This window comes from Xenopus tropicalis, chromosome 8, assembly GCF_000004195.4.
Source record: "Xenopus tropicalis strain Nigerian chromosome 8, UCB_Xtro_10.0, whole genome shotgun sequence".
In the NCBI taxonomy this organism is placed as follows: domain Eukaryota; kingdom Metazoa; phylum Chordata; class Amphibia; order Anura; family Pipidae; genus Xenopus; species Xenopus tropicalis.
In genome coordinates, this window is record NC_030684.2 from 74,215,396 (window position 1) to 74,234,732 (window position 19,337).

General features: G+C 39.0%; 1 protein-coding gene and 1 long non-coding RNA gene across 4 annotated transcripts; one reads left to right on the plus strand and one right to left on the minus strand.

Moving 5' to 3' along the window:
* Positions 1–733: 733 nt before the first annotated feature.
* Positions 734–6,999, minus strand: LOC100486098. Of its 3 annotated transcripts, none has more exons than XR_001925163.2 (8): positions 6,892–6,999; positions 5,311–5,341; positions 5,092–5,134; positions 4,658–4,765; positions 3,865–3,906; positions 2,347–2,406; positions 1,327–1,368; positions 734–869 (listed from the first exon to the last, which is right to left on the minus strand). It is a non-coding gene; the product is annotated as an uncharacterized LOC100486098 (long non-coding RNA). The 3 variants fall into 3 exon arrangements; XR_001171611.3 differs by having other exon boundaries at positions 2,347–2,477; XR_001171613.3 differs by having other exon boundaries at positions 2,342–2,477.
* A 3,517-nt stretch (positions 7,000–10,516) lies between these two features.
* c8h6orf47 (chromosome 8 C6orf47 homolog) lies at positions 10,517–18,970 on the plus strand. Its single transcript, XM_004916927.4, has 2 exons — positions 10,517–11,249; positions 17,418–18,970. Exon 2 carries the CDS (start codon positions 17,418–17,420, stop codon positions 18,087–18,089), a length of 672 nt encoding a protein of 223 aa, XP_004916984.1. The 5' UTR covers positions 10,517–11,249; the 3' UTR covers positions 18,090–18,970.
* Positions 18,971–19,337: the final 367 nt, after the last annotated feature.

The window sequence follows — 19,337 nt, forward strand, 5'->3', positions numbered from 1 at the left end:
CCGATTGCCATCTTGGAGTCAGGAAGGAATTTTTTCCTCTCTGCAGCAAATTAGAGAGGCTTCAGATGGGGTTTTTTGCCTTCCTCTGGATCAACTAGTAGTTAGGCAGGTTAGATATAGGCATCATGGTTGAACGTGATGGATGGATGTCTTTTTTCAACCCAACTTACTATGTTACTTTTGCTTAGTAACCAAGTAACTTTTCAATATACATTTAAAAAATATTTCTTTAAAATGATTTGTAATAACCGCATTTATCAATAAAATTTAAAACCAGTTAAAAGCATAGTTAATGTTAGAAAGTTTGCTTAGAATATTTCTTCACTTTTGCAAAAAACAGCTTTTTGGTGGAGCAACACTTTAAATTTACTGGTGCCTAAGTGCGCAAAATCAGAGTAACAGCCCAAAGCAGACGTGGCCAATGCGTCGATCGCAGTCCACCAGTGGATCCCCTGTGAATTTTCAGTAGACTGCATCTAAGCCAGGGGATTCAGAAGTGCAGTGCGTTTAATGGGAATGCGTACGTACTTCTTGGGGAGGAGTCAAAGTAGGTCTCCCGGGGACAAAGTCTGGGCACCCCTGACCTAAAGTGTATTTGTTAAGGGAGGGGCAATGGGATTGGAAGGGATGAGGAAAACTACAGAATTACAGCTGAATTTGACAACTACAATGAAAAATCCCTGGTGTAGTATTTGAAATGCTACCACCATGTGACACACCATGTGCACCAGAATGGACTATATACACAAAGTGTTTATTAAGATATAACTCATATAATGTAACATTTTCTATAAAGATATTTAGCACTGTTCATCTTGAAGCTGTTCTTAGCTCCTCTTCCAACCAAAGAGTGTTGACTTTGCAAAGGCCTGTAAAAAAAAATAAATGTACACATATTTACTGTATAATCCACCCCAACAATGCAGTATATTAGGTACCAACAGGTAGTCATTTAGTAAGGTGGCATAGCCAGAAAATTGTATGGACAGTGCATATTTCCATCTCTGTTGGGTTGTTACAGGCATTCTAGCAGTTAGGGTTAAAATCTACTTAACTATATGACCTAGATCTCTGTTTATGGCCACCCAAAAGGACAGGCTCACTGACCTATGATTACACTAAGAAAGTAATCCACCCCAACTAGCTTTCAGAAACAAATACAACATTTCAGAGCCCCTTTAGTAATAAATGCAACATATAATTTTCACTAGATATTTGTAGCATGTCAGAGCACTAAAGCATCAACATGAGATCAGACACTCTAGTCCAACACTTTTATCACCCATGCTGCAGCTACAGATATACTTGTATATTAAGTAAGCTTACCATATGAGAGCGGTGCTAGTTTGCGCCTTTCAGCATTACTACCTGCAGACAGATATATATATGTTACATTCTTTTGGCACAGCAGTAATTCCATACAGTAGTAATGCATAAAGTGTGTCAGAGCGTTTACTTTAGGCTTCATAATATTTCAGAGACTCTAGTCAAGATGTCATCATACACACTTGTAGATAAAAGATGATTAACACATAAAAACAGGTACTCTTGTATGTATTTATATAGCACCACAAATGTATGCAGTGCATTACAAGGCATTAATACAAACAGAGGTATAGTTATAAAGATTTAAGATAGCGAATATAAATCTATACTTAAGTGTTTCATTAGGTGAAGACCCTGCCCCAAAAACCTTACAATCTATTAGGTTTAAATCAGGCAACATTCTTTAGTCTGCAAAGTCCACTAATCTATAGGTGCATTTCTGAGCAAATATACTTGGTTTCTGTTATGTTGATATTTCAATCAACTTTAATTGAGCAAAACTTGGACAACTGAGTTTTATGGAAAGCTGTGGCTTGCAAGGAGTGAAGCAAAGCATCTTTGGAGGAAGAACAAACACAGTTATGGAAGTTTAGTTGGGTGTGTGGGAGAAAAAAAAAAAGTCTGTTTAGCACCATTACTGGTGCAGAGGAGACTGAAATAAATGACTTGCAACAGAAGTAATAAAGGAGTGGCCTCCTCCACTTAGTTGGTCAGGCTGACCCTAGAAAATCTGTTTACAAGGCAAGTCTCACTTGATCTGGCTACAGCTTTAGCCTCGTTTCAGTGCTATTTAGGGGGATATTAAGCAGGGGATACAAAGGAGGTGTAGATTTTTATTTTTGTCAGTTTTCAGATTCCTCAAGGGAGGAGGGCTTGGCCTAAAGAAAGAAAGTAAAAAAAAGAATGATACCTTCCCTAGACTCATAGGGTCCTCTGCCTCCTCCCCAACTGCTTTAGTGACCCAAAAAATTAAAACAAAAAAAAAAACCCCAAGACACACATAGCTCCTCCATACCTTACCTCTTCTCTTGCACAGTGCACTTAGCAGGCATCTTTGGGCCACATCTCATTTTAGGCTACCTGGCAGAGATAGGGCAGATAGCCATGGTTAGTTTCCACTATCCTTGGAGAAATGAAGACCTTGTAAAAGCCTGTATAATAAAGTGTCAAGCCATTTTTAATTACCATTTACTCCACCACCTGCAACACATTTAACAAAATGGGCTATAAGAGTTTTCTAAACAGTTAAAACTGCTCAATCTGGCCCAAATAAGTATACAATCACCAAAAAGCATAGTTAATTGACTTTGATTAAACTGATTAAATCTGCACTACAGCTGGTGACAAGTTTCCTGAAAATGCTCTCCCCCTTGCATTCGCTTCAAACCACCACAAGTAAACACATTACTCTTGGCAATCCTCCTTAATTGCAGGGAATATGCATTTCTTTGCATTTGGCCACAATTAAAGGACATGTAAACCCCAAACACAAATTTAATCAACAGCCTCTTTGAAATCTTTCACTACTTGCCACACTGGTTGTCCAGTGGTTAATAGTAAGGCTGTAGCATCCCCTTAATCACTTAGATTTCCTTCTCCTCCTGTAACCCACTAGGCCCCCTCCCTAAGGAATTTGCTTTGACTTCTGGCTCGTGGGCATGAACACACCCCCCAGTCTAGCAGCCAGTGAAGAGAAGGTGTTGCTGGTTCCCATAGAAACTCAGCTCCAGCTGTCTGATTCAATTTTTTTCTCCCAACCAACTCTCCTGAGCTCAGCTCAAACAAAGCAGAACGTTTATCAAAGTTTTTCCTGAGTGAGCCTGTATTCTTGATGAAATGTATGCTGAATAAGGGCTCTGGCACACAGGGAGATTAACGTTATGTAGTAAGGTGGAATAGCCAGAAGAAAGCATTGAAAATAATGAAACTGCAGAGTTCCTGCCTTCTAAAGATAAGACTATTAAAGAGTTAACCAATTTTAAGCGTAACCTTTTGACTATCCAATCTGAATTTGTATGTAAGGCCACCCTTATACGGTTCAAATAAATGTAACACCCCTACTAGCTTTCAGGCACAAAGGCAAACTTTTGGAATCCCTTTTAACTGCAACATTAACCCAGTAATAAAAGTGACATTTAGTGGCAGATTTATCAAAGCCACCCATGTTCTGTTCATTCCTACGGGATTTTCAGAAGTTTATTTATCAATGGGTGCAAGTTAGAATTCACCATTTGATAAATACGCTTCTAAAAATATCATAGGAATGAACCTAAACTCACCATTAATAAATCTGACCCTTAATTTTAACTAGATACTTGCATGTCAGAGCGTTTACTAAAGCATCAACATGAAATCAGAGACTCTAGTCCAACACTTTCATCAGCCATGCTGCAGCTACGGATATATTATTATTAACATTTATTTATAAAGCGCCAACATATTCCGCAGCACAGTGCAATAAGTGGGTTTTATACATACAGAGTAACATATAAAGCAATCAATAACCGATACATATACTTTTATATTAAGTAAGCTTACCATATGCAAGCGGTGATAGTTTGTGCCTTCCAGTGTTACTACCTGCAGACAGATACATATATATGTTACATTCTTTTGGCACAGCAGTAATTCCATACAGTAGTAATGCATAAAGTGTGTCAGAGCGTTTACTTTAGGCTTCATAATATTTCAGAGACTCTAGTCAAGATGTCATCATCCACACTTGTAGAAAAAAGATGATTAACACACAAAAACAGGTACGCCTGTATGTATTACCTGTGAGTGCAAAAAAATGTATATAAACACACAAGCTGGGCTTCCATTTTGATGATGTTTAATTCAACTGTAATTCAGCAAAGCTTGGACAATCCTGTTTTATGGCAAGCTTCATGAGAAGCAGCCATGCTTTTTGGCAAACAAGGCCTCTGCTCTTGCTAAAGTTGCAGTGGTTTGGGTCATTGACTAGAGTACAATATGTTTTACATTGACTTATTTGCCTTATAGTTGGTGAATACTGTGCCTACTCAAGGGTCATTCCAAAATTCTGCCTGCACAAAGTGGATTGCAAAGGTGGTAAAACCTTTGCATTCATGTTGTATCTTACATTCATAACACCCAGCACTGCCATTAAGCTGGGTGAGTATTTTTTCCTTTAAAGGAGAACAAAACCTCCTGCTGAAGGATTTGCAGCTGGCATTGAAGATCCTTTAAGAAAAAAACTGGCCGCACATGACATGACTTCTGGTTATAACCAGACATCACGTCTGGTTTTATGCTCCCTGGTAATTATTTCTAGCCAGAAAGTACTTAAAAAGAATGCCTTTAGACTTACTTTTCATTTATATTAACCTTTCATTGTCCTTTCCAAGACTCGTCTGCACTAGTAGAACCATTTACCTTCTTATGCGGAGTATAAACCTCATGACTTTTTCAGGACAGACTAAGGAGGAGAAGAAAAAAAAAAAAAAAAAAAAAAAAAAACAGGTTAGCCTTCAGTACAGTCACCAGAGAGGACTAATGGGAGGATATGGCCAGTCAGAACGCTGCGGTATGTCTAATCACAAGGCATCAGCTAGTGTTTCTTCATCATGTTCAGGCCACCAATAGATTTAATGCATATGTGCATCTCTGCTTATTAAAACAAGGTACGGGTAGGCCTTGGGTCTTTAAGCATCAGTGATGCAGCAAGAGATGCGGAGGTTTAGTTCTCCTTTAAGGCTTTTTCAGACTTGTCTACACTAGTATATCTTAGAACCTATCATTTACCTTCTTATGCGGAGTATAAACCTCATGACTTTTTCAGGACAGACTAAGGAGAAAAAATAAAAAACAGGTTAGCCTTCAGTACAGTCACCAGAGAGGACTAATGGGAGGATATGGCCAGTCAGAACGCTGCGGTATGTCTAATCACAAGGCATCAGCTTGTGTTTCTTCATCATATCCAGGCCACCAATTAATAGATTTTAATGACAAAGGGTCTCTTACCCAGGTTTAATGTTCAAGCCCAGAGCAAATCCTGTAAGAGAAGAGGGAATTTGTAACATGTACTATTAGGTAAGCTTAAAGTATACCGGTCACATATCAGCTAAAACTAGTAATGCAAATTAACATAAAAACATAATTCTGTTTATTTGCAACCATGTAACTAAAACAGTGCTGCTTAATCTTTGCATAACAACTCAAGTATTAACTTTCTTATAAGCTTGAAGTGTAAAGCTCCATGGCAAAAACCATAGGTAGCCAACTTACATGAGATTGCACCTTCAAGAAAACAGAAAAGCTAAATTGGAAAAGGAGAAAGCTGTAGCTTTAGCTATCTGGCTTGAGCTAACTGCAATCATTTGACATGCCCTAGATCAGTGATCCCCAACCAGTGGCTCGTGAGCAACATGTTGCTCCCCAACCCCTTGGATGTTACTCTCAGTGCCTCAAAACCAAGTAGTTATTTTTCAATTCCTGACTTGGTGGCAAGTTTTGGCTGAATAAAAAAATTTACTACCAAATAAAGCCTCCTGTAAGCTGATAGTGTGCATAGAGGTTCCCTAATAGCCAATCTTAGCCCTTATTGGGCACCTCCTTGAACCTTTATGGTGCTTGTGTTGCTCTCCAAGTCATTTTACATTTGACTGTGGCTCACGAGTAAGAAAGGTTGGGGAACCCTGCCCTAGATGACTAATGGATAAGGCAGTACTACACCCAGGACTGGCCTGGAAATCTTAATTCTGGCAATCGCCAGAGGGGCTGCTGTAATATACAATGGTCACCCTTTATTGGGCATGTGAGGGATGTTTGAGCCTCAGCTCTCAAACATCTCCATTAAAGCTCAATCCAACTTCCTGATATACAACCTCTCACCCCCCTTAAGTGTTTAGTCATGTTTTCTTCTTTGCACCTTCCCTGATGTGACTTTCTTGCAGCAGCCTATTCACCATCCAAATAACATTCTTCCTTTTTTACACTAATCGGGCAGGTGAAACAAATAAGCCAGCTAGGTGGCAAGCTTACTGCAGGGCAGAAGAAGCAGGAGAGGTGAAAACATGCAGTCTGATGAGTAAGCATGGATGGGAAAGTGAACGTCTAGAAGCCAAACCTTGTCAAAGAAAGTAATCAGTGGAAAGCAGTACTGGAAAATATTAGTAGCATAGTGGGGGAGGAGCAAGACATGCAGAGTTTTGAAAAAGAGATGGGCACAAAGCACAATGTAAAGCTGGCATAGAAAACGAAGGCTGCTGCTGCTCTACCATTTTCTCGGGAACTCGGTAAACGGATCAGGTTACAGAACTCTTTTCCCCTCTCCTTTCATCCCTCTGCCTGGCTATTTAACCCTAATTCACGCAGTGCTCTTTTCCATGACATTCTTGTAAAACCACTAGTTGGTTTGTGTCAATTTTAAAACATTTTCCAGCACAAAACCATTAGTGAAGCTATAAGAAATGCATGTACCAACTGAAGAGAAGAGTAGAACTATAAGCTTCAGCCAGAGTGCTGCTTGAAAAATCGCTAGCAAAGTAGTCTATGTCAGTTTCAGTTAACAAAAAAAAAAAACCAAGTTAACTTGTGTTGTACCTCTTAAAAATGAACATGGTACCGGAGCTGCGTGCAGAGACATCCTAGCAGCCTCGTGCTTCGGCGCTAGAAAGGGAAGAGCCTACCCAACAGGAAGTCGTCATAGCCTTCAGCAGTCCCACCCCCATTCAAATCAAACAAGCTTTATTAGCAGGCCCAAATAAATTTTAGCATTGCTAAAGCAGGTACATATTTTTTTTGTCTAACAGAACAACCTACCTGTTTTGGCAAGGGTTGACATTATATGGGTATAGGGGAAAGTCCTACTTCTCATAGACTATAACAGTCTGTTACATATTAAGCAGTAGAATGTGGAGTTTGCTCTTCTATGGAGGTAAAGTCCAGGATGTGATTGGAGTAGGGTGAACAGATCACTTGAAAATTCAGGGACACGTCTATTAAATACATGTTGCAGGGCAGCACTGTGCATTTAATATAAACTGCAGTTCAGCCCTGTTAGCTGGATTTTTAAGACATGTCTGATTTTTTTGTGATCTAGTCACCCTAGATTGGAGAGTCTCCAAGAGCTGAGTATTTAGGGCACTGTTTCAGGAAGTCGGCCCTATCCTCTGCTGAATTCCCCCAGGTGCTGGCATAGGCAGCATATTTCTGCCTGAAACTGCTGGAGTATGAAGTTTCAGGCAGAAATATAGCGTGTCTGCCCCTGGGTGAATTCAGTGCTTCCAGGTGTGGGCACAACTTGAAGATTTTTAGAGAACTTTAGATTTTCAGCAAGCGATTTTCCACTTGCCAAGACTCAGCCCTGTGTGGCCTTTCTATTGCCAGCTTTATCAACCTGTGTTAGATTGTTCCTGTTCGTGTTGTTACATAACAAGAACTGCCTGGAGGCAGTTCATTAGGGACAGCTGGAGAGTCACCAACATATATATACAAAGTTATCCAAAGGCAAAAAAAACAAGATTTTAAGCAACTTGTAGGTTTTGAATAATAATATATTATTTGCACAGTCTTACTTATCGCACATTCTGCCAGTTACATGAAGCAAGTCTCAAAATGGGGGACATGCAGGCAAATTTCATATATGGATGCCAACTCACCCCTTTAATACTGGCCACACAATAAAACCACATCCTGCATAGCTAGTTAGCATATAATTTAGATTTTTTTTTTTTAAATATTTTTGTTGGTTTTAACTGAGAAAAGTTAGAAGGAGGAAGGAAAAGGGAGAAGAAGGGGGGAGCTGGAAAGTCTGCAGTTGTGATCTGCAGACTTGTGATCTGCAGTTGTGAGTTGACCAAGGTGATTGCCAAGTGATGGTGGGGTTGGGCCCACCCAGTGCATAGGCACGATCTTTTTTAAATAATTTAGATTTTAGTTTAATATGAGACCTCAGCCGGCAGGGCACCAGGCAAAAACCTGGTGGGCCCTGCCAGGCCAGACCCCTTCCCCTCCTTAAGATCTTCCTGCCTGTCACACCTAAGGTAAGACTAAAGCAGGTGCACTCAGTGGAGGGTACACGTGGATTTAATGTTACTCATGGGCACTCATGGGCTGCCCTGCCCTGCTCTGCTTTGTAGATTAGATTTAGAGATTTCTGTCACAGAGAGGGTGCATCCCTACTTTGGTCAGCTACTCACTTCCTTATATGGGAAATGGGGAATAGGTAACATTAACATGCCTTTAAATAATTTGAATAAGTTTTTGCAGATGCATTATCGATTGATGTTTTTAATTTTCTCTTCTCCACTCTGTGCAAGTGCTGCAAGCTTGCAAGCGCCAGTTACCACAGTAACCAGATAGCAGCATGAAAACATACAAAACACCCAACACAAGAAAGAATGTGACAACGATAAAAGACTGCTAATAACTGCACCACCCTTCTCTTTGTGCAAAAATAGCAAACTCCCATAAAAATATCAACTTTTGCTGAGACTGCATTTTTCACATTTATTAAACTTTTTGAATGGGTTAAAAGTGCTTCAATGTTGAAAATAAACTTCCCATTAACTTCTAAGGCATCTTAATGGGTAGGTTTGACATTTTCAATTTACTTTAAGTGTTGGTGTTTATAAACCATGGATGTTATTATTTTATGATAATAAACTATCTTTTCCACTCCTTTTTTTTTTTTTTTTGCTGACTTGATGATTTTTAAACCTCTTTGGTATCTCAGCAGCTTGTAATCAATAGTAATAAACATCTTAATATTTCTACCATCATATATTTATGGTACTTTGCTCTCATTCCACATATACTTTGAGAATTGTTGTGCAGATAATAATTATTTCTCATGGCAGAATTCTTTCCTAGGCTATGGAACCAAAAACATAATTGAGAGCTGTGTTTCGAGAAACGTGTAAAACCAATTAAAAAAACTTTTCGTATTGTGTACATCAAGGACAAGGAACTTCCTTTAAACATAAGTGTGCAGACGCAGCTTAGTTTGCATTCAAATGTGAAAATTTATATTGTTTCAGATTGTAATTTGTAGTATCACAATAGCCTTGGATATTATGTTTGTTCAAGAAATTATCCAAGGCATTCTTGAGGGCTGTGGCACATGGGAAGAGTAGTCGTGGAGCGTCAAATCTCCCTTGTCTCGGGCGACTAATCTTCCAAAATGCCATCCCACCTGCTGAAATGTAAATCGCCGGTGGGATGGCATATGTGGCGCGGCGATTTGCCTCAAGAGGCAACTTCGGCAATTTACATTTTAGCCGGTAGGATGGCATTTCGGGGAGATTAGTCGCCCACGACAAGGGAAATTTGTTGCGCGGCGGCTAATCTCCCTGTGTGCCACAGCCCTAAAAGCATTAACAGAAGCTGCCATCACAACATCACTAGGAGGGGCATTCCACAACCTCACTGCCCTCATTGAAAAAAACGACCTGTGCTGCTTCAAATGAAAGTTCTGTTCCTCTAATGTAAAGGGGTGGTGCACTGATCATTTTTATTAGAAAAAAAAACACCCTCTGTCTATAATCCCCTCCAATGTACTTCTACAGAGTAATCATGTCCCCTCGCGAGTGCCTTTTTTCCAGAGCAAACAATTCCCCAAGGTCTCTAGGGGGAACTGAGACTTGCAGCTTAAAGGGCAATTTCACCTTTTTCAGCAAAACTGTAATGACACATACAACAGGACCCCAAAACCCCCAGAAATGTGAACAAACGTTAAATCACCTGCCAAATATAGTCAAATGGGACTGGTATTTAGGGGGTGTGGGCGCAAAAATGAGGGTGGTCAAAAAAATTGGAATTCAATTCAGGTGTACAGCATTTGTTTTAGTCCCTCTTTCCATTTTCAAAATGTTGGGAGGTATGTACTCAAGGTGAGGCCTTACCAGAGACCTACAGTATAAAGAGGCAAAATTATGTTTTCATCCCTTGAGTTAATACCCTTTTTATGCAAGCTTACTAGCCTGTGTTTAGAGAGGGAGGTGGTAACATCAAGAGAGTGAGGATAAGGCATGTCAGGGTGAAGAATTTGTGCTATAGGGTCCATGGGAGGTCCTGGAGAGGGAGGAAGAGTGCTCAAAAGTGCAGCAGGGGGAGAAATTTGAAAAACCGGCCCTATCAAGTGATTTACTGGCTAGGCCGGTGAATTAGCAGCTCTGTGGCAACCCTATTTAAGTAAAACAAACTGAATGCCATCTTGTTCAGCATGGGTTCAATCAACAGGACTTATGTTGAACATAACATTTGGCTGTTTAAATTGTGTTGTTGCACTACTACTCCCTGCACTATTAGGTTGCACAGGAACTGTATATTATAATACAACAAAAGAATTTGTGAGCTGTTTGCCCTTCCCCAGTTACTGTGAGCCGTTTTCGGCTTGCAGAACTTGATTTACCAGGAAGGACAGGGACAAACATAACCGGTGTTTTGACAACTGGAAGGTAGTTGTCCCACAAGGCTTACCGTAGCAGCTGCACCCTTTGGAATTCCGGGTATGAAGCCGAGAGGACCCAGGAAGAGGAGGAGGGAGGGTTAGAACAAAAAAATCAGGCAGACCACACCTAGCGCTGCTCTAAAGTACTTTTTCCCATATACATTAACTGCAGATGAAGAACGGACAGGCACAGAACTTAGGGTGAATGCGGATTTACAGAACTAAATGAATGAAAGTGGAGACGCAATCGGGAGACCCGAAGAATATGAATCTGTGGGTGCTGTGAAGCTTGCATGTAGGAGGGCACAGACCAGGGAAGAGCAGCTGAAGACAAAGGCCATTTGGAAACAGACCAGGACTGTCAGCGAGTGCATGACAAGGTGGCATACGTTCCACAGTAGAAAGGAGATGATCTGAATGGGTGATTAAATGAAGGGAGGCTGAAGAGAAACTGTTCAGAGGAAAGAGCTGCGAAAAACATTCCCAGAAAACAAATACCAAAAACAAGGTGAGAAAAGAGCAATTCAGTATTAACTGCAATTTCCAAATTTCATGGAAAATGGAAGAGTTGATTGGTTATACAGCCTGTGCTGTAAGTTTGCTCCTGGAGCATATGGGAACTATTTAGCACCATTACCCACAGCACCCAGAAGTAGTAGTACTAATATCACTTACCTGGTTTAAAGCTGCTAGCAGAAACCTGTGCCAATAAGTATTTGCAGGTTGTCTTCGGCTTACCATTTACCAACTTAAAGGCATGCATAGTAACTTGGTTGATGGTAAACTGTACAGCTCCTGGCTTCTGCCCAACTACATTGTGGGTCATTTAAAATGGGGAGTAAGCAGTGTCGGACTGGCCCACCAGGATACCAGGAAAACTCCCGGGGGGCCCTCCTGCTCCTAACTATTTGGCCTACTTCATGGTCATTCCCTATTTCTGAGTGGGAACAAAGAGGAGAAATAGATGCTAGCATGTAAATAAAAGAGACTAGGAGAATAAAGGGTGTGGAAAGGAGGAAAAATATTTTGGAAAGCGGGCTAAGGTTTTCTGGTGGGCCCCTGGGGTCCCAGTCCGACACTGGGAGTAAGGGATTCACTTTGCTTCAAAATGTGAAATGATTTGTATAGCAGACCAGTGTTGAGTATTAACAGATCATAAATATTCCTTACTTATGGAAATCTATATATTCTTTCATTTGGCTGGAGCTTTTTGGCCAGATTTGCTTAGCTAGGCCAGGTTTGTCTAGCTAAGACTGCAGAATCCAGCACAGAAAGCAAACACCCTTAATAAAAAAAACTTTAGAGGTTGTTCACCATTGAGTTAACTTTTAGTATGATGTAAAGAGTAACATTTTTAGACAATTTGCAATTGGTCTTAATTTTTTATTTGTGGTTTGTTTGTTTTTTAAATTATTTCACGTTTTGTTCAGCAGCTCTCTAATTTGGAATTGAAACAGTTATGTGGTTGCTAGGGTTTAAATTACCTTAGCAATCAGGGGTGGTTTGAATAAGAGACTGGTATGTGAATAGGAAAGGACCTGAATAGAAATATAAGTAATAAAATAAAGCAATATAGCAATAAAATTAAAATAATCTTCAAGAGCAATAGTTTTTGAATGTTGAAAAAAAGGCTAAAGAGCAATGCAAATAATTAAAAAAATATAAAAAATGGAGACCAATTGAAAGGTTGCTTAATTTGCCATTCTATAACATACTAAAAGTAAATCACCCGTTAATACAATGGACAAGTAAAACCCAATTCACATGGGTTTTACTGTATTGCACATCTGCAAGTCTATTTTATTGTAGGGATTCACTGGGGATGCTTAACATATTGGCACCCCTCAGTAAATCAGACTTTCCTTGTCCTTTCAACAGAGATCGCTTAACATATATTGAGCAGAAATAAATGCTATATAAAGTCAAATTAATACTTTGTTGTAAGTGGCCCTTAACAAAGGGGCTATGGCACATGTGGTGTTTTGCCTGACACTGCTATCCATCTGTGAAAAGAGGCAGGCAAAATGCCCATATCTGTCTGTCACCATTCCTTATAGAAATTAATAAAAAGTGCCATTCTGAACATACATGGAGCAGTAATCGGTGAACCATTATGTGAAAATGCACACTTTGGGGCACATTCATCAAAGTACAGTTAAGTCCGAAAACAATATTTTATGCGACTTTTTTTGTTTATTTGCGCAACTTTTTCGTACTTTGCAACAACAACTTTGTGCGTCAAAATCGTATTTGTCGCAACGAGTACGAAAGTTTCGGAATTATTAAAGCTTCGTTATCGTGAATTTCCTTGGGCCAGGTTGGAGCTGCAGAGTGCCACTGAGTCCTATGAGAGGCTTCCAAAATCATGCAAAGAAGGATCGAAGTCAGAAAGGTTTTCCCGCCGTTTACGATTGTTCAGATACGAAAATTGCGTGACTTTCGGAACGCCAATATGATGTTATTGTGACTGTTACAATCTTTTCGTAAGCATTTTCGTGACATTTCCAATCATCAGAAATGATTGTATTTAATCCGAATTTTTCCCATTTCAGGATTCTAATTCGTACTTTGATGAATCTGCCCCTTTGTGTGCCATCAGGAGCATTAACGGGCTGACAGGGTGGTTTTGACTGCTGCTGTCTGGTGGAGTGCAGTTCCATGTGCTTTAGCCCATAAGCTATTTATAACACATTCTTTGTCTGTATGCATAGAGTGCTGGAAGAATAGTGTGCATGTATATATAGCGCTGCTGCATGGGCAGAGCTACAGATTTTTACAATACAAAAGTACATGCAGGGGTACAGATATTGCTATAAATAGGAGGAATGAAGCCCCTGCTCTCTCTAGGTTACAGTATAAGTGTAATTACATACAAAGCTGACAGCCAGAAAGGGTTTTTTCCTTTATGCAAAAGTTGGGCCAATCGGGGTTTTGATATATCACAACTACATTTCAAGCCATATATCTCTACATTTTGCTCACAGCAATTTGAAAAAATAAAATTGTTAAAAAAAAAAAGTCACAAATATTGTCACTGCTGCACTGCATGTGCCATAACTGGCATAAATGGCATGTGTGTGTTACTGCTCATACAAGGCAAAATGCATTCTGAAGTGTGTTGTACAGCGCTGCGGAATATGTTGGCGCTTTATAAATAAATGTTAATGTAATGTAATAATGTGTGGTGTGCTTCCTAGGCGAAATCCTCTCTATATGTGCAGTGATAGACGGACAGGGTGGTGGTGTGTTTTGTTTTGTTTTTAAAAAAAGAATTGCAATTTAAATGGGACCTAAACTCTAAAATAATATTTTGTCTAATGAGAGAAAAGGTAATTTGAAGCATCATCCAATATACATTTATTAACATTCAGAATTTGTTTTGTAGTGTCATTGCCATTGAAAGCAGTATTATCCTATCACTCTGCTTCTGCTGTCTCTTGGTCAAAATTGTATTTCTGGGTTTATATACAGGAGTCTTTCTCTAAAGAGACCAAAAATGTTTTTTTCTATTAGAAATAGAAAAAATATGGTCTCTTATTCTAGTGGATAAAAAGAAGTACTATGTGTGTGGAACCCTCTCAGATTTTACTAGGTTTTCAAGTGAACTGGCTGGCCATTTAGTTTGAGTAATACAGCTCTGCATTAGTGAATAAGAGGCAGCAATCAGCATATGGCTGCTCAACATTCTTCAAACAACTGCTATGTAGGACACAAAGTGCCCTGCAGCTGTCATACACTAAGACAAATAAATGCCCCTGCAATTTCAAATGCTGACCCTTGAATTGTTAAGCCTCATTTGCTATTTATGCCACATTCATTATGGTTTCTGCAGTAGAATGACAGGGACTCCTTTTCTGGATAACTAGACACATTTGCCCCATGCTCATGGCCCTCTCTTAAATTTGTCTGTCCCAGGGTAGCACTCTAGGGAGCACATGAGGCTAGCTTTTTTTTTCTGCTTCAGCCAAAGTGCTACTTCAAGTAAGGTTCCAATCTCCCCCACAGCTAAAACAACCCTAATCCCTATATCCCTATTTTATTTCTGTTCCCACCTCTAACATTCTCATAGCTTTGCAGACTGAGAAAGATGCTGAATAATTTTATCTTTTAAACCAGTACATGCAGCACAACGTATTTGGGATAAAATATGGACTGATCAAAACTAATTTTCTTTAAATTGATTTTGGCAACTGCACTGGTGCAGTATAGCATATATGTTTGCACATGCTACCCACGAACTGAATTACAGAACTGATTGGAAAAGATTTGATTGTATAGTTTTTGTAAAGCAGTCAGTACTGTTTAAGGGGTAAGGGTATCAGTCCCCTTATCCAGAAACCCATTAACCAGAAAGTTCTGAATTAAGGAAAGGCCATCTCCCATAGACTCTATTTTAATCAAATAATTCACATTTTTAATCATTACCTTTTTTTCTGTAATAATAAAACAGTACCTTGTACTTGATCCCAGCTAAGATATAATTAATCCTTATTGGAGCCAAAACAGTCCTATTGGATTTAATTAGTGTTTAAATAATTTTATTAGCAGACTTAGGGGCCCATTTACTTACTCACGAACGGGCCGAATGCGTCCGATTGCGTTTTTTTCGTAATGATCGGTATTTTGCGATATTCTCGGAAAATTATCGCAACTTTTTCGTTACCAATACGATTTTTGCGGAAAAACTCGAGTTTTTCGTAGCCATTCCGAAAGTTGCGATTTTTTCATAGTGTTAAAACTTGCGCAAAACGTCGCGCCTTTTAAGTTTTAACGCTACGAAAAAAGCGCAACTTTTCGCGCAAGTTTTAACGCTATGAAAAAATCGCAACTTTCGGAATGGCTACGAAAAACTCACGTTTTTATCACGCAAATCGTATTGGTAACGAAAAAGTCGCGATAATTTCCGAAAAGTCGTAAAGGCGCCGAAAAAAATCGCAAAAAATACGAAAAAGTCGCAAAATGTTCGTTTTCCAATCAGAATTTTTCCAATTCGGATTCGAATTCGTGGGTTAGTAAATCAGCCCCTTAAGGTAGGCAATCTGAATTATGGAAAGAACCCTTATCCGGAAAACACCAGGTCCCGAGCATTCTGGATAATGGGTCCCATACCTGTACTAAGGATAATATAGTTATTAATATGACCCCAGTTGTAAAATATAATAATAACATGAGATAAAGGATTTTCAAGGTGACCTTTAATATCCTTATATTTACAACAGGGGGTACATTTTTATAATACGCAAGTTTTAGTGAGACTTAAGAAATTAACTCACCGAGCATTGATTATAGCAGGTGACATCACTTAGCAATGTTTATAAGGATATATAATTTACTGGATATTCAGGGCTCTTTTTAGGATAATCACCTGTGTCACTCACCAAAAGAGCAGGGATTGAACATGCAGGCAGTACTGGATTGATTGATTTCAGTTTTGTCTTTTGTTTTGTGGAACTTTCTGGGCACTATGGTGATATTCTGGTTAGTAGTGCTGTGTCACAGCTCTTGGTTCCTTGATAAGAGTCCCACCAGGATGCTAACTGTGTGATGAAATACTCTTCCACTGTTTTGACAGTCCAAATAATCAGCTGGTTGTTTTCTGGTGTGTGTTATTAGTATTCTCTGTGAAGCAGCACATTTTATGCATTGTAATGTGTACAGACTCATGGAGCCTAAATAGCAATTTTAGGAGAATGCTGAGTTTAAAAGATTAGTGAAATCATCAGAACATGTTTGACTAGTTCTCTATGGCTGCAGATGTCACTGTTGTTAATTTAGTGACGTCTTATAATAGTGACATATAAATATGTTACTATTGCTTCCCTCTGTATCAAGCTAAAGCATCTAGGATAACATTTCAGGCCTAAAAGTATTCTGCAATCACTTCATTTCTGCTTTACTTGCCTTTTTTTTTTTATTTATAATCATTTTGAATTCTTTATGGCTAGTGCTACATTGTGCTGTCTCTCAACCTGTATATAAGCACAGGGCAATCCCATCTACTTGCATTTACGTTGTTCTGCGTCTCTATGAAGATTCATTGCATTAGCCTGAGTTCAGACAAACAGCAAATTTCAGTGCCAAAACATGCGATTATGCATTTGTGCACTGAATTCATTATAACCACATGCTGATAAGGAAACCATTCACTGCAGCAAAATAAGTGATGACCAGACATGATGAGGGCAAGGGGTACATCAACTCTTTGTGCAGATCCCCCTGCCTGGGTATATTAGTACATTTAAACAAAAATATGAAAGCAAGGAGACTAGAAATGCAAAACTAGCTGCTTAGATACTGTAAGTGTAGTCATTTTTTACATGGTTTGAGTCCTAAATGACCATTTGTCAATTCAGCCACCAATATAAAAGTGATTACATCTTTTGAAGAGAAACTATCATCAATTATTCCAGGGTTTTTTTTTTGCAGGCCTCACATGGTTACCATAAGCAGCAACCTGGCCTTTGATTATTTGCAAAATATACATTACATTAAATTTACAGGAGTTTTTGCAGTATTCTGATGGGATTTCCAAACCAACTAGATATTCTTACCTGTACATGCTAAAATAAGATGCCGACTTAGCCTGAGATAGAATACCATTTTCTAATTCAGTACAGATTTTCTAAATTTGGTTTTTGTATTTATAAAGCTTATTTGACTGTTTTCTTCTTTGCAGATGTTTCTCCATCGGTCTTTACAGTGGCCGTCTACGCCTGCCTTCCTATCAAAGCTTTTTCATACTTCTCAGAGTACTCCACCTAACACTTACAGCCCACAGGAGAAATCCAAGCATTGGCAGTTTCCAGTAATACCTCTGCCCACTTTGTCTACTTTACGATCTCTTCTTCCAAGCCTGAAGACAGAAGGTGATAATGGAGCTTCGTGTTCCACTATCAGTGCTCAACATTTACAGATCTGCATCAATCTAGTCCATCATATATTTGACATCTGCACTTTAGGATGCCTCTGGCTCTTTTCCCCAGTATTTCAAGTGACCCTGGATATTTTTGGTATACGCGGAGCCATAAAACTTTGGATCCATGGTCTTGCCATTTTCTTAGCCACAACATACGGCATGTATTTTCTACTGTGGCTGGCTCAAGAGTATATTTTCCAGCTTGCCTCTCTGTATGGCATTTTACAGACATTAGTCTTAACGGTTAGCCTAAGGGCTGACAGAGATGAGGAGAGAGCAAAAGAGCAAATGGGAGCAGAACAAGTAGAAGAATTTGTAGAAGAGAGGGAGCAAGGAGAAGACAGATGGGCTGGTGGGAGTGAGGAAGAAGGAGGAGATTCTGAGGATGGTTGGGAGAGTGAAGGAGAAGAAGAAGAAGTGGGCACTGACTGAATTTATATCTATGTTGAAGGGTCCACAAATTGTTCTCCCAAATTCATGTATGATGGAACATTATGGAACACAACACTTTTTATGTGACATTGTGGGGAAAAAAAGAATTTCCTGGTTTGAAAGGTTCTTAAAAAGTATTCACATAAATAGAAACTTTATTGTTTTAAAAGGTGTTCAGAGGTAGGTTCATTCTTAAATCAGTGAGTTGCTCCCTAGAGAGAGAGAAATACATTATCATAAATGTATTATTTTGTGGCAGTATCCTTGAGAATTGAGCACCTTAATGAGGAGTTTATTTATGTCTTTTAAAAATTATTTTTTTTAGATTTTTATGACTGTATGTTTGTTTTGTGGATGTTTTTTCTGCAGATCTAGGACCCCAAAAATTGAGCAGAATGTTTTATAGTTTGAGATTATGAAAGAGAGAATTTTTTAAGCTACTAGAACATGCTAGAAATGGCTAATGAGGTGGGACCAGTATAGCTTTTTCTTTACAAGAGACTAGAATTGAAGGCCAAGGGAGTAGTTACCTGTGCTTATTATTGTAAATTTCCTAAATAATGAAGGTACTGACTAGTAGCTGAATGTCTTTCCAATGCTAGTAGCTGTTTGCTTGCATGTTTTGTTAAAGGGTCAGAAAAAACATATTTTATTATAGGTACGGTTAAACATCAAAAGACTAAGATATAGCGTCTTCCCAAGTAGTACAGTCCAAACAGGCTTATCTGACCTGCAGGACACCTGCAGTGACAGTTTGAAAAAGTTGAAGTTTTTGCATATTTTTTTGCGTTCATGCTTTTTCAATTCAGATCGTTTGATATATGACATTCATGGCATGTGTTAAGTTTTGGTTTCAAAATACTATAAAACCACAAAAATGAGTACAGGACATGTTTTTGAATAGTCACACAGCAACAGATTATTCAGTAAGTATATGGTAAGTCTGATCAGTCTATGGTGTTGCGTGGGAATACACAAAGCGACCAGAGTGCTGGGACTGACAACAGGTTTGGGAACTACAGGTATGGGATCCCTTATCCGGAAACCCATTATCCAGAAAGCTCCAAATTACGGAAAGCCCATCTCCCATAGACTCCATTTTAATCAAATAATTTTATAACAGATTTCCTTCTCTGTATTAATAAAACAGTATCTGTACTTGATCCCAACTAGGATATAATGAATCCTTATTGGATGCAAAACAATTGGGTTTAATTAATGTTTTATTGATTTCTAGTAGACTTAAGG

Excerpts from the sequence above, each read along its gene's own strand:
- c8h6orf47 (XM_004916927.4), top strand. The coding sequence starts at position 17,418 with ATGTTTCTCCATCGGTCTTTACAGTGGCCGTCTACGCCTGCCTTCCTA.